Source organism: Cupressus sempervirens, chromosome 7 (assembly GCF_028749045.1).
Source record: "Cupressus sempervirens isolate cs-2001-9-10 chromosome 7, ASM2874904v1, whole genome shotgun sequence".
NCBI lineage: Eukaryota > Viridiplantae > Streptophyta > Pinopsida > Cupressales > Cupressaceae > Cupressus > Cupressus sempervirens.
Window position 1 is genome coordinate 412,818,695 of NC_143124.1, and position 13,572 is coordinate 412,832,266.

General features: G+C 34.2%; 1 protein-coding gene across 15 annotated transcripts in view; it reads right to left on the minus strand.

Annotated features, from left to right (window-relative positions):
* The window catches only part of LOC149547286 ((R)-mandelonitrile lyase-like), a 131,852-nt gene extending 124,148 nt beyond the window's left edge, over window positions 1–7,704 (minus strand). For 6 of the 15 annotated variants that reach the window (XM_089791565.1, XM_089791571.1, XM_089791562.1 and 3 more), the window contains exons 1-2: window positions 7,530–7,704; window positions 6,761–7,411 (exon numbers count right to left, since the gene is read on the minus strand). In XM_089791565.1, coding sequence (XP_089647691.1) covers window positions 6,761–7,411; window positions 7,530–7,629 — 751 coding nt within the window. In that variant the 5' untranslated portion in view covers window positions 7,630–7,704. Of the gene's footprint in view, window positions 1–4,582; window positions 5,011–6,349; window positions 6,606–6,760; window positions 7,412–7,529 lie in introns of those variants that run through there. The other 9 variants (XM_089791566.1, XM_089791572.1, XM_089791563.1 and 6 more) reach the window with 5 other exon arrangements.
* Between the last annotated feature and the right edge of the window lie 5,868 nt (window positions 7,705–13,572).

The following is a 13,572-nucleotide window of genomic DNA, read 5'->3' on the forward strand; positions in this document are numbered from 1 at the left end:
CGGCATCTACTATATTACTTGGCATCGTCATGCACTTAGTAGAAGTAGAGGCTCGGTTCATACTAGCCACACAATACTGCTTGAGACTCGGTAACCATTGGTGACTCGGTAGATATAGTGTCACTCGATAAAAGCTAACTTCTTTGTTTACCTTGCTGTGCTCGGTGAATACTGAGTCCTTCATTTACCTTCCTATGCTCAATGAACACTGAGTTCTTTATTTACCTTGCTTTGCTCGGTGAACACTGAGTTCTTCATTTACCTTGGTTTGCTCGATGAACACTGAGTTCTTCATTTACCTTGCTTTTCTCGGTGAACACTGAGTTCTTCATTTACCTTGCTTTTCTCGGTGAACACTGAGTTCTTCATTTACCTTGCTTTGCTCGGTGAACACTGAGTTTTTCATTTACCTTGCTTTTCTTGGTGAACACTGAGTTCTTCATTTACCTTGCTTTGCTTGGTGAACACTGAGTTCTTCATTTACCTTGCTTTGCTCGATGAACACTGTTGAACTGCCCATTCACTCGATAACCTCTGGAATGCTCGGTGAGAACTGTTTACCTGTTGAACTTATAAGGTAACCACTGAATGCTTGGTATCTACTATAGACTAAGTGATGAGCTCGGTAAGCATTCAGAACCGAATAAGTGTTTTTACTAATGACAAATATATCATAAGTCCAACACCTGTTGCTGGGATTTCTTTAGTTTTTCCATAGATTCAATTCCATGTGTTGTAGCTACATTCATAATCCCTCATTTCACAACTACCATCCCTTGATAGCATATTGCTCGAACATCTTTCGCAAGCTTACACTCTCGGATTGACATGGATAGACTAGCCGAACTTCATCATAAAATCATTAATTCTTCTTATTATTTGGTCCAGCGTTGGCCTATCACAATGTACCAAAACAAAAATAGCATAATAAGCGAAAGTGCAATGACTAATAATAAAACATTATTGTTGTAGTATTTAGAGAAAAAGTAAATATGTAAATATTTTTAATTTAGAATGGAACAATGTATAGATTATAATATATTAATAGAAACAATTTAGGATGTGATAAGAAACAGGTATATCATGTTTCCTTCTTTTTTAAACAAAAATCCAAATTCAAAATTAATAAAACCTTAATTATAATTCCTCATTAAAACATATATTCAAATAGTAGTTTAGTTTTATACAAATAAATTAACTAAATAATTATATATTAATTAATGAATAATCAAATTATTTTTAAATATATATTTTATGTGTTGAGTTCATAATTGATAAGAAGTGTAGTTTTTCAATAAATAAACTCAACCACCACTAAAAATAGAACTCACTAATGAATTGGTATTTTCAAATTTGACAACAAACTCTTGTAAATAACTAGTCAAGGACCTAGGATTCGATGATCGTAGTGGTCATCTTTGCACTTTTGAGCTATATAAAAACTAGTTAGACCGTATGAATTGATAAACTAAGTTTATAGAAAACCGCCAATATGGAAATAAAAGTTATTATTAAATTGTCAATATTTAATATAGGTTTTTAAGGATTTTTATTTTATTTTCCTTTTTTTGAAGCAAAAGTGGGCAGAGCCACAAAATATTATTTATTAATAAACTAGTTCAAGAATTCCATAGGGAAAGAACTAGCAAGAAAGCCCTACTTCATTATTCAATTACATTATATGAATGAAGAGGATGAGAGTTGTCTCCATCCAATGATATCAGCTAACACACTTAAGAGACTCATTATCAACAATCTCTGATCATTTTGGAAATGTTGATAACAAAACCGATTGGTTAGTCAAAGTAGAACTAACTATTGGAACAAAAAATTCAAGATGTTGGCCATCACACCCAAACTTAGCCAAACTGTCTGCTACCTTATTGACTTCCTTGAGTATGTGGGAAACATGATAGCCTTGGAGTGAATCCAACAATTGCCCAATATGATTTAAAATGTATGAAATTTTCCAATTGATAGAGGATATTGAAATACATGAATTGATAAACACCATTGAATCACCCTCAATGTGAACTTTTGTTAATCTCACCTTCTTTGCCACTATCAAACCATCAAAGAGAGCATTTTCCTTAGTAACCTTATTTGTCCCTGTTGGAATAGGACTAGCTTTAACCGCCAAGACTTTTCCTAAGTAGTCTCTCATACAAATTCCTGTACCTAAAATTCTTGGGTTATCCAAAGAAGAGCCATCAAAATTGATCTTGACAAAGCCTTTAGATGGAGGAAGTCATTTGATCAAAGCCCTATCCACAATCTCTTTTGAATTTTCCTTAGGAATGGAACCACTGAAATATGAATGTCTTTCCATTCTCTAATAAAACTTCCATCCCAAGCTGAGAAAAAATGATTAAACCTTACTGTAGATAGTAAGGAATTCACAATCTCTGAGTTAGACTTCTCAATATGGTCTTGAACTTTGCTTACATGTAAGAACTCGTGATGAAAGATTTTTTTATTCTTCTACCACCAAACAATCGAATCTACTATTGATGGAGCACATTTCCAAATGTAATGAAACAATGAGCTAGAATAAAGGAGTGGCCAAGACTGAAATAGATCCTATATGTTATTTGGAAGAGGTGTAAAAAAGTTAAGTTTGTTAAGAACATGTAACCAACATTGTTGTGCAAGAGGGCATTGAAGTAAGAGATGGTCAACCGTTTTAATCGAAACATCACACAAAACACAGTTAAAAGGTTGAGCAATCCAAAGCCTTAAGAGTTTATCACTTGTCAAAATCATTTTTAAGGTGAGCCATGCAAAACAACTAGCCTTGGGAAGCACTACATTATTCCAAAAAACCGTGTAGGCCCAATGTGAAGGTCACATCTCATCCATACTCTGAAAAGACTTATAATATTCTTTGACAGAGTACTTGTCTTCATGTGAGGGGGGACACCTAATAACATCTTCATTACAGGAAAAAAAAATGACCCTCTCATAAAAAATTCAATAAAGAACTTTGTTGAGAGTCAAGAGGCAAGCCCATTGGATCGGGGTCCATAGAACTTTCCTTGAGAATAATTCAATAGCATCAACATAATTGACTAATTTGCTGCCTTGATATTTTGTAGTAATCACCCTTGTGTTAATAAGATTACGAGAATTTTCTATGGGAGGCATAATTGACAAAGAATCTATCCAAAAAGAGACTCTCACACCATTATGAACTTCCCACGTGATATAATTGTATATTGCTACTCAAGATGACATCATGAAATTCTAAATACCTAACCCTATAGGTGGATCTAGCATTCTAAAAATGTGCACAGGATCATCATTATCCAAATATTTCTTTTGCATGATAGTGCACCATTTTCTATAACATTTTTCATGCATAAGCCAAACTAGTTTCCCACCAAACACATTAAACCTACCGCTCACTTGAATTTTGAATGAGCCATCTCTATTAAAGAAACAAGTGGGAACTTATTCTCCTGAGACAAATTACCTTTCCAAAGAAAGTCCCTGGTCAATTTTTCAATCTAATTAATCTCTGAAATAGGTTCTTTAAGAACAACTAAATAGTAGTAGGGAATTGTTATCAACACTGTTTTGATTAATAGAATCCTACCTAATGGTGAAAGTCATCTTGCTTTCCATGTAGAGATGTGAATTTTAATCCTGTCTACAATAGAGGTCCAGTATGAAGGCTTATTAGAGCCCTCGAGAAATGCAATATCCGAGTATATAGATGGGATTTTCTCCACGAAAAAGCCTAAATTGTTCACAATTTGATTGGATAACACAGGTTTTATATTGAAGAAATAGATCTTGGATTTTCATTGATTGATCTTTTGGTCCAATGATGAAGAATATAGTTTAAGAGTCTTTTGAATCTATCTAGCTTCCTGAATTGAAGCCAAACCAAAAAGTAATGTGTCATCCAAAAATAATGAATGCGTAGCTGATACATCAGTTCCCATGATTAGAGCACCTTGCCATAACCCTTGTTCATGCTAAAATTTGATATTCCTACTGAGAGCTTCAACCAAAAGGATAAAAAGAATCAAAGATTAATTGCCTTGCCTAATACCTTGAGAAGATTTAAAGAAGCTAGTTGGAACTCCACTAATAATGATTAAGAACCATGCCCCGGTGATATATGCTTTAACCCACTTACACCAACTAGGCAAGAATCCAAACTTAGCAAGCACTCGTAACGAAAAATCTCAACAAACTCTATCATAGGCTTTCATCATATCTAACTTAATGACAAAGTTCAAGGAATTACGTGTTTTGATGGAATTTAAGACTTCGTGTGCAACCAAAGCACCCTTCATTGTCTCCCTACCTAGCACAAAACCACCTTTCTCTTTATAGATTATATTATGAATTAAATATTTCAATCAAAGGTAAATGGCTTTACAAAAAAATTAATAAATTGTGTTGCAAAGAGAGAAGGAACAAAATTCTGCAAATGTTTTAGGCTCTTTGACCTTAGGAATGGGAGAAATATTTGGAGTGTTGAAGCTTCTCAACATTGATTTATTTTTCTTTGACTCTTCTATTGCAACCAACAAATCCCAACAAAGAACATCCCAACACTTTTGGTAAACCATAACAAAAAATCCATCCAGACCTGGAGCTTTATCAAGTGGAAGAGAAAAAACTATTATATGTAATTAAGACATAGTGAAATGAGCCATCAATCTAGAATTTTCTTGGCTTGAAACCAATCTTGGAATGTTGCTAAGAAGTTCATCTTCTTTTTGTTGTGAAGGCAACTTAGCTACATGAGCATCCAACGAATTCTTAATGTATTTAACCCACTCAGAATGAATATCATCCAAGCCTAAAATTTTGTTGTCTAACTTTGCATCCCTAATGGATAATATTGTACTTGCAAACAGTTAAAATTGTGTTGAGGCATTAAAGAATTTCATGTTCTTATCACCATCCTTCAACCATAGCTCCCTGGCTCCAATACTCCTTGTGCAAATATGGCTAGCAATTTTTTTTCTTAAACAGAAAATTCAAGGCATTTACCTATGGTTGTCAAATTCCAAGCTTGGTTAGCTATATGTCAAACATAGTGAAAGAGGTCCTTCTATCAAATAACCCCCAATTTTTTTTTGAAATAATAATAATTTAAAAACTTGTGATAGTAGAGACAAAAATCATATGCTCACCTTGTACAATTTTTTTAAATAATTATATAAATGTCAAACTCATTACAAGAAGTCTTTCTCAATAGTACAACAACTTTTTGAATAATATAAAAAGAAAAATATTTGATAGAAAGGGGAAATTGTCACATGATCAACTCACCATAATTTAGAAAGGGTGTAAAGAGGATAAAGAGCATGATTATAATACCATACTATAAAGTATGACAACAACTATTTAATAATGTCAAATCAAGTAAAAGAGTTTAATATAGTCACTATAAAAACTTTTTGAATTGTACTTTTTATGTGTGAGAGATAATAAAATTGTTTTCCTAATCTATTAGTGTAAGTGTAATATGTCTCCACATTACAATATTTTCTTAAATTTATGTTATTTTGTTAGATTTAAGAAATTGAAATTATTTTATATGAAAATAAATATGTTTATTGATGTCATTCATTTATATGTAAATAATGATAATTAATTACTCCCAGACATAAATATACTATAATTAATATCATTTGTAAATATAAAATAAAATAATATTCAATAATATGAATATTATTAAACATTTGTATAAGTTTGAGAATGTATATAAAGTCTCTTGCCGTATTAAAGACATTTAAGTATTTCATCCTCATACTTCTATCATAAGAATTTATTTTTGATGTAAAAATTACATATTTTTCGTCTCCTCAATTTTGTTTCTTATGGTTACAAATATTATATTATATGCATCATTAAATATATATAATTTTAGGAACATATTGTACGAGTTTGTTATTTATTATTAAATATAAAACACATAATTATATTTTAGTTATTATCTTAAATATATTTTTGATAAAAGAATATTAGTTTAAAAAAATATTTTCTAAAAAGCCATTAATTTAAATTTTTGACTCAAAAATATATAGCTTAGGGAATAAATTTAGAAGTACAATTTTGTCTACACTATTCTACTTATTTATTTCTAAATATTTTTGAACCATTATTGTTATTTTGGTGCAAAGTAAGTATTAAAATAATTTTAAATTACCAATAATAAATGATTAATTTACCATTTAATCTATAAAAATCAATTTGACAGCGAAAAACTTTGATTAACCAATATATAAAAAATCAGAAATAACTAACCATCTTAAACACGATATAGGTATCTGAAATTTGATAGTTGTATTGATTGTTTTAGCACATTTTGACTACACGGTAAAAATTTGTAAAACTGTATGATAGTCTAAATTTCTATAAAAAAATTGTTTCTATTTTGATTATTATACATTTATAATAATTTAGAGTTCTGAAGTAAGTTATGAATTTAGAATAATATATTTTCAATATTTCAAATGAAGAAAAAGTAAAGCTGCAGACAAAATGACCAGTAGAGCAGCTTTTGACATCAATCCCAGTTAACAGATATGACAGTGGGAGCCAGCGGACTAAACTTGTCATGATACCTAACCAAACCAGACCTAGGAAAGGGCTTATTCTGATCAGCATGTGGCCTTCTATTGATGTCAAGATAATGGGCCGAAAAATATAAAAAGACAACAAAATGCCGCTCAAAATTACCAAAATAGGAACCCAATTATCAAAAGATTTCGGAGCATGGGAAAAGAAAGCGTACCTGATGAGGAATCAAATAGGATTCTTGTGGCTGTAGCATTCAGAAGAACCACAATGTTATCTGGATTTGCATACTGCAGAAGATCCGCGGCTGTATGTCTCTTTCCCTTGTTGTCAATGGTTGAAGCGCTAAACTTTGTGCCTTCCAAATGATCCAGAGTATACCCATTATCAGGAACAACTCCAACTTCTAAAAATGCATTCTTGAATGCAGAATTCCAACGGAAAAGCTTATCCGGTTTGAATGCCATCAATTTCTCCACCCATTCATACGATTCATTCACAAGTTTCTCATCCCACTCCATCTTTCTGATGAATTCAGAGCTCGCCCTGCTGTAAAAACCAGCATTAATGGCGGTTCCACCTCCGAGAACTCTTCCCCTTACAAACTGTACTCCGTCCTCTGACTCAAATCCCTGCATAACGTAAGGTAAATCTTTGGGATCTCCAAGAACCTTGAAAACACCCTTTATGTCTGCAGTGTCTGGATTTCCATATGGAGAATCTCCCCTTTCCAAGAGCAGAACAGAGTAATGCTGTGAGAGAGTTGCAGCCAGAGGACACCCTGCTGTTCCTCCGCCAACAACAATGTAATCATATGTTCTTGCGGCCGCCTTTTTAGCATCGAATGTCATGAAAGGAAATGGGTACTCTGCAAACACCGATCATAAAACATCCCCAATTAATGTAATACAACACAGCTAAAAAGATTGAAATTTTGGTAAGCATCCAAAAGTCATAAAACACAAAGATTTTGATAGAAAATATACCCAACTCACCCAAATTATGCGCTGCCACAGCTGAATAGGGGAGCCGGTGGTGATTTGTGAAAAGCAGCAGGCATGAAATTAAAGCGATGAGAATCCCCATGATGTTCCCTCTGCTCAACCTAAACCCTCCAATAGACGGAATTTGGAATTAGTCTAGTCTCTGTGAAATAGCTTCACTGCTCATAATTGTACTAACAGTGTTATAAATGATGAGCGGTATGGAATTGTTTGTATCCACAAATTTTAATGCTTACTTTTGAGTCACTCACCCACTATGATATTGAAATTGGCTGCCGTAACCTTAATTTCAAGATAAAGCTTTTGGGTTGGTCGCCAACTGTTATACTGTCATTGGCTGCTTGTCGTTCTTTTCAACGCAAGACTTCTATTCAGTTTTTCTTTTTATTGACAATGCGAGGTCATTAGTTTTGCAACAAAGGAAATATCAGGTGAGTCAATTAGGCCATCTTCTTCAGTATTGAATTTTATTACGGCAACTTCGAAAAAGTTTCTTTGTTTAAGACCTAAGGACTGGGGGATATCAGGCACGATCTCGGCCTCATCCCTTCTAGGCGTCAAGGGGCCTTGCACTTAAACAAGACTTGATCCCTAGTGGGCTCTTTGTGAGCCTTTCAACTTCACCAGTAGACCAAGGGCCCTTTGACAAAAATAAAAATATGATTTTTTGAAAGATGTCTAAGTACTATTATCACGTCTACTATTCGAGTCAAACCAAAACTAGTTACAAACAGAACTCGATGTAAGCTACTTGTATTACTATGATTTTATTTTATTAGGACAACTGCCTTAAACACCGAGGTTTTTATGCACATAAAATCTCATTCTATTATGCAACTAGCAATAGCACCTTAGTGTGCAATGGGTACATCGTATAGATATGCAAGATGAGATAAGGATATCTCCTTTTATGTGTCTCTCCTTATCATCCTTTCTATATGTCATCTCCCTATCGATCTATCTCTATTTATCTATATATTTTTCTCCTATCCCATCACTCTATCTTCATCTCTATTTCTATCTTCCTATCCCACCTCCATATCCCTTTTCTTCTCTATCTCCATACCTTTCTCTCTATATACTATTAATTAAATTGAAATCAAGAAATTAGATTCCATAATTTATATTAATTAGAATAGGCTTTGGATTCAACTATTCACATTTAATTTGCATCAAATAATATTTTAGATCATACTCAATGATCCATCATCAATAAATTGTATCAGGTTAATATGTAAAAATCTAAAAGTATTTTTTTTCATATCTATCTTTGCTTCTATCTTCCAATCTATCTCCCTCCCTTGTCTCTATCTCCTTACCTCTCCTCACCCTTTGTCCCTAAATACGTATCATTTCTATCTCCCTCCCTTGTTTGTATCTCCTTACCTCTCCTCGCCCCCTTTGCCTACATATGTATTAGTTTATTTCTCCCTCCTTTGTCTCGATATCCTTACTTCTTCTCAACCCTCTCCCTACATATATATCCTCTCTCTCTCTCTCTCTCTCTCTCTCTCTCTCTCTCTCTCTCTCTCTCATGGTCAATGATATCACTTGTTTATTTTTGTTAATTGACAAACAATTCCCATGAATTATATGTCTCACACTCTAGGACTTCGTAGAGTTCAATCTTTGTGTTAAAACATTTCTTAATTATTAAAAAGATAATAATAATTTTAAAATATAAAGTTTCTCATCTTAGCCTTAACAATTCCCTATTAGAATAACAACATTAAAAATGCTTTTTGAAAATGGTATCTCAAATCTCCACAATAGGAAAAGACTAAACACAATCTAAAAAAATTGTTTATATCTAAGTTACAACAATCCATTCGGGGGAAATTAGCTATTATATCAACATATATTAAATAAGATATACATAAGGATAATACCACAATTGAAGACTATGTGAGGCCATGCTAGCGTAGGGTGAAACCCAAGCTAATCTATTTATCTATATATTTTTCTCCTATCCGATCACTCTATCTTAATCTCTATTTCTATCTTCTTGTCCCACCTCGATATCCCTTTTCTTCTCGATCTTCATACCTTTCTCTCTATATAATATTAATTAAATTGACATCAAGAAATTAGATTCTATAATTTATATTAATTAGAATAGGCTTTGGATTCAACAATTCAGATTTAATTTGCATCAAATAATATTTTAGATCATACTCAATGATCCATCATTAAGAAATTGTATCAGGTTAATATGTAAAAATCTAAAAGTATTTTTTTCATATCTATCTTTGCTTCTATCTTCCAATCTATCTCCCTCCCTTGTCTCTATCTCCTTACCTCTTCTCACCCTTTGTCCCTAAATATTTATCATTTCTATCTCCCTCCCTTGTTTGTATCTCCTTACCTATCCTCGTGCCCTTTTCCTACATATGTATTAATTTATTTCTCCCTCCTTTGTCTCGATATCCTTACTTCTTCTCAACCCTCTCCCTACATATATATCCTCTCTCTCTCTCTCCCTCTCTCCGCCTCTCTCTCTCTCATGGTCAATGATATCACTTGTTTATTTTTGTTAATTGACAAATGATTCCCATGAATTATATGTCTCACACTCTAGGACTTTGTAGAGTTCAATCTTTATGTTTTTTATTAGAAAAATAGGTTTTACAGGGATCCTGAAACCCAAAAGTTAATACATATCAAAAGGCTGATAATAAGCAACAAAAGCCCAACCACAAACCATACATATCAAAAGGTTGATAATAAGCACAAAAGCCTAGCCACAATACTATGGCCAACCAAAAGGCTAGAACAATAGACAGGCAAAAAGCCAAAAACCAAAAACTATAGAAATCAAATAGACCAAAAGACAGGAAATGAAAACCTTTGTTACTCCTTCGTCTTTCTTTCCAGCTCCTGCATCGTTTCCACCACTTCATAGGCTTTCTAGATCTCCTTAGCCATATGCTCCTGCTTCTTCTAACAAGTCGAATCCAAGTTCATCGTTTCCACCACTTCATAGGCTTTCTAGATCTCCTTAGCCATATGCTCCTGCTTCTTCTAACAAGTCAAATCTAAGTTGTTGAAGGTAATGTCTATAGTCATGTCCTCATCCATCCTATCTCCAGCTCTGTCATTTTCATCATTATCCTCCAGAAAGCCCTTAGCTTTCAGCTTTCCGGCAAGAGAAGAGATATTTTCATTAGGAGAAGTCAAAATTAAAATCATCTGGTTTGCCAAATTATGATTTTAATTTTCCAGATTCTAAATTCTTTTTTCCACCAATCTAGGGCCATCCCCCTGATCTGTCAAATTTCCATGTTCTAACTTCTTCCCTTGGTTTTCTAATTGACCCACTCTTTCTTTGAACTCCTCCAGATCATGGTAGAGCCATTTAATTGACCTAAAATTGTCTATCATACTATTTCTAGCATTATTTATCAAATTCATGCCAATTTCCCTTGCATTATCAGTAATAGCCACCAGGGCCAGATCAATGAGTTCCTCCATCTGGACCTTTCCCTCTTTACCTTCAAGGATTTGAAGGTTCATGGTTTCTCTCACTATTCCCATTTTTGATGTTCTAACATTAAAAAATTTCTAGGCAATGTGCCTATACTTTATAAATGCCTCTCCACTCTCATCCTTTGTCTTCTCCTTGTTGTGTTCCTAAGGAGGGGAAATTGGGGAAAGAGGAATGACTGTGATCTCTGGCCCAAGATCCATTTTCCCCACTGGGGGCACATCCTCCTCCTTAGACCTCCTCTATTTTTTAGCTACCGGCTCCTCCGTCCTAACATCTTCCTCCTTATTCTCTTTATCAGTATCCATCTCATCCCCTTCCTCATTATACTTCTCATCTCCTTGGCCAACAATTTTTAACCCAATCCCCTTGGGACTTGTCCTGCACGAGGCTTCAGTTGATGAAGGCGATTTCTTGTCAAGAGCCTTAGCCTTCTTTCTAGACAAAGGGTTAGCTTCTTCATCCTCTGAACTTATACTCTAAACATCATCCATGTCAGACAAGAAGTTTGAACTCCCTGTCTCCTCGGATGCTGCAATTACCTGGGTGGGGGTTTTGCTTCGAGATTGAGTCTTGAAATGCTCATAAATCAAAAGCAGCAAACCCTCATATGGGGTTGGATTCAAAGTAGGCTTTTCCTTGTGCATAGAAATATTCTTATGCATGGAAGTATATAAATAAAAAGGAAAAGAGACCTTAACCCCATAACGAAAATGATTAAACAGAAGAAAATGGTGTGTCCTAACTCTATCAAATCTTGTGTCTAAAGATATATACTCAATAATAGCCCTCAAAACATACCTCCATAGTTTCTTTATTGAATCCTTCTCATAGTATGTTTTACTCTTAACTAGTTCCTTCTTTTCTTCTATACTTTTTGCAAAATCTTTCACAGCATTCACAGACACCTTCTTATCTCTGTAAAACTTCAGTCCTTCATCCAAAATTTTAGTTATACAAGCAATGATGTCCATAGTCACCTGATATGAGACCCCATTGACTTTAACCCTTCCATCTTTCCATGAATTTACCTTAAGGTCAGTAATCATTGGGTCGTAACATGGAGCTTGGCTATATATTTGGCAATTCCTCCCTTTCTAACTTCTCCCACACTTTAGTTCTTTGCTTCCATTTTTCAGCCTCACCTGCTGGTTCTTTCTTACTTCTTTCCCCCACCATCTCTGTAATCTCAGCACTAACTATTCTCATAAACTCCTTCCTCTGAAACCCTTTCTCAACCTTTTGAATACTCTAATGGAAACCACTTTGATTTTCGCCAATTTATTTTTCAATACCACTAAAATGGTACATACAAAAATTGACCCATAAAACATGTCGATTTGACACTGATAACATCATCTGCCTGCTCCATTTGTATTTACCATTATTACACTTTCTTACACCCATATTCTCATTTATATCCATAATTATCTTTGGATTTCCCTCGTACCTCGCTGGATTTTTTCCAATTCAATTAGGCTTTTTGCACCTACTAAAATATTCCTGCCAATATTCAAAATCATCACCATGTCTTTCTTTACTGCCTTGTTGGCAAACCAATCAACCACCAAGTTTGCCTCCCGGTATTCATGACTAACACGGATGCTATCAAATTCACCAAATATTAAATGGATTTCTTCAATGATGTTATCTATTTTCCATGATGGTTGGATATCCCCTTTAATAGATTTGATGATGTTATTAGTCCCCCTCCAACCATAGTTTTTTAACTCCCTTTATCCAAAGCTATTTTCACCATGTGGAGAGCTGCACTAGCTTCGGCATAATGATTTTTATGATGTCCCAGTGGGTAAGATAAAGCAAAAATCCCTTCACCATAGCAATTTCTTATAATACCTCCACATCCCGAGGGACCAAGATTCCCTTTGCCGCAACATCAAAGTTTTCTTTATGTCATCCCTCAAGTGGAAGCTTACATTTCACTTCCTATCTTTTAGAGCTCCTATCCTTTTCCTTCTCCTTTTTCTTACCCCCATCTTCAATGTCTCTCCCCTTTCTAATTTGGTAATTTTCCTTCATATACCTATTGATTTTATCCACCAGAAATTAAGCAGGTTCCTCCCTATCTCTGAATATCCTATTGTTTCTTTCCTTCCAAACTCCCCAACAAAAGTGAGGCAAAGACCAGGTGCTTAAATCCTGCAAGTTTGAGCCTTTATACATGCTATTCCATTGACAAAAGAAATCCAACACATTACCTGGCTTGCACCAACTAACTCCAAAACTCTTTGTAATAAGGTCCCAAACTTCCCTAGAATAAGGACAATGGATAAACATATGATTAACCAACTCCTCTTGTTGTTTACACAAAATACATCTATTTGGGATATAGTGGCCTCTTTTCTTCAAGTTTTCCAATGTAAGAATTTTATCTTGTAAAGCCAGCCAGAAAAACATATTAATCTTTGGAGTAAAGCTAGGAACCCAAGCCTTGGCCCAAGGAAGTTTCTCCTTCAAGCTCCAGAGAGAATTATATCCCAAAGCAACCGAGTAACAACCATTACCTGATTATCTTCCCAT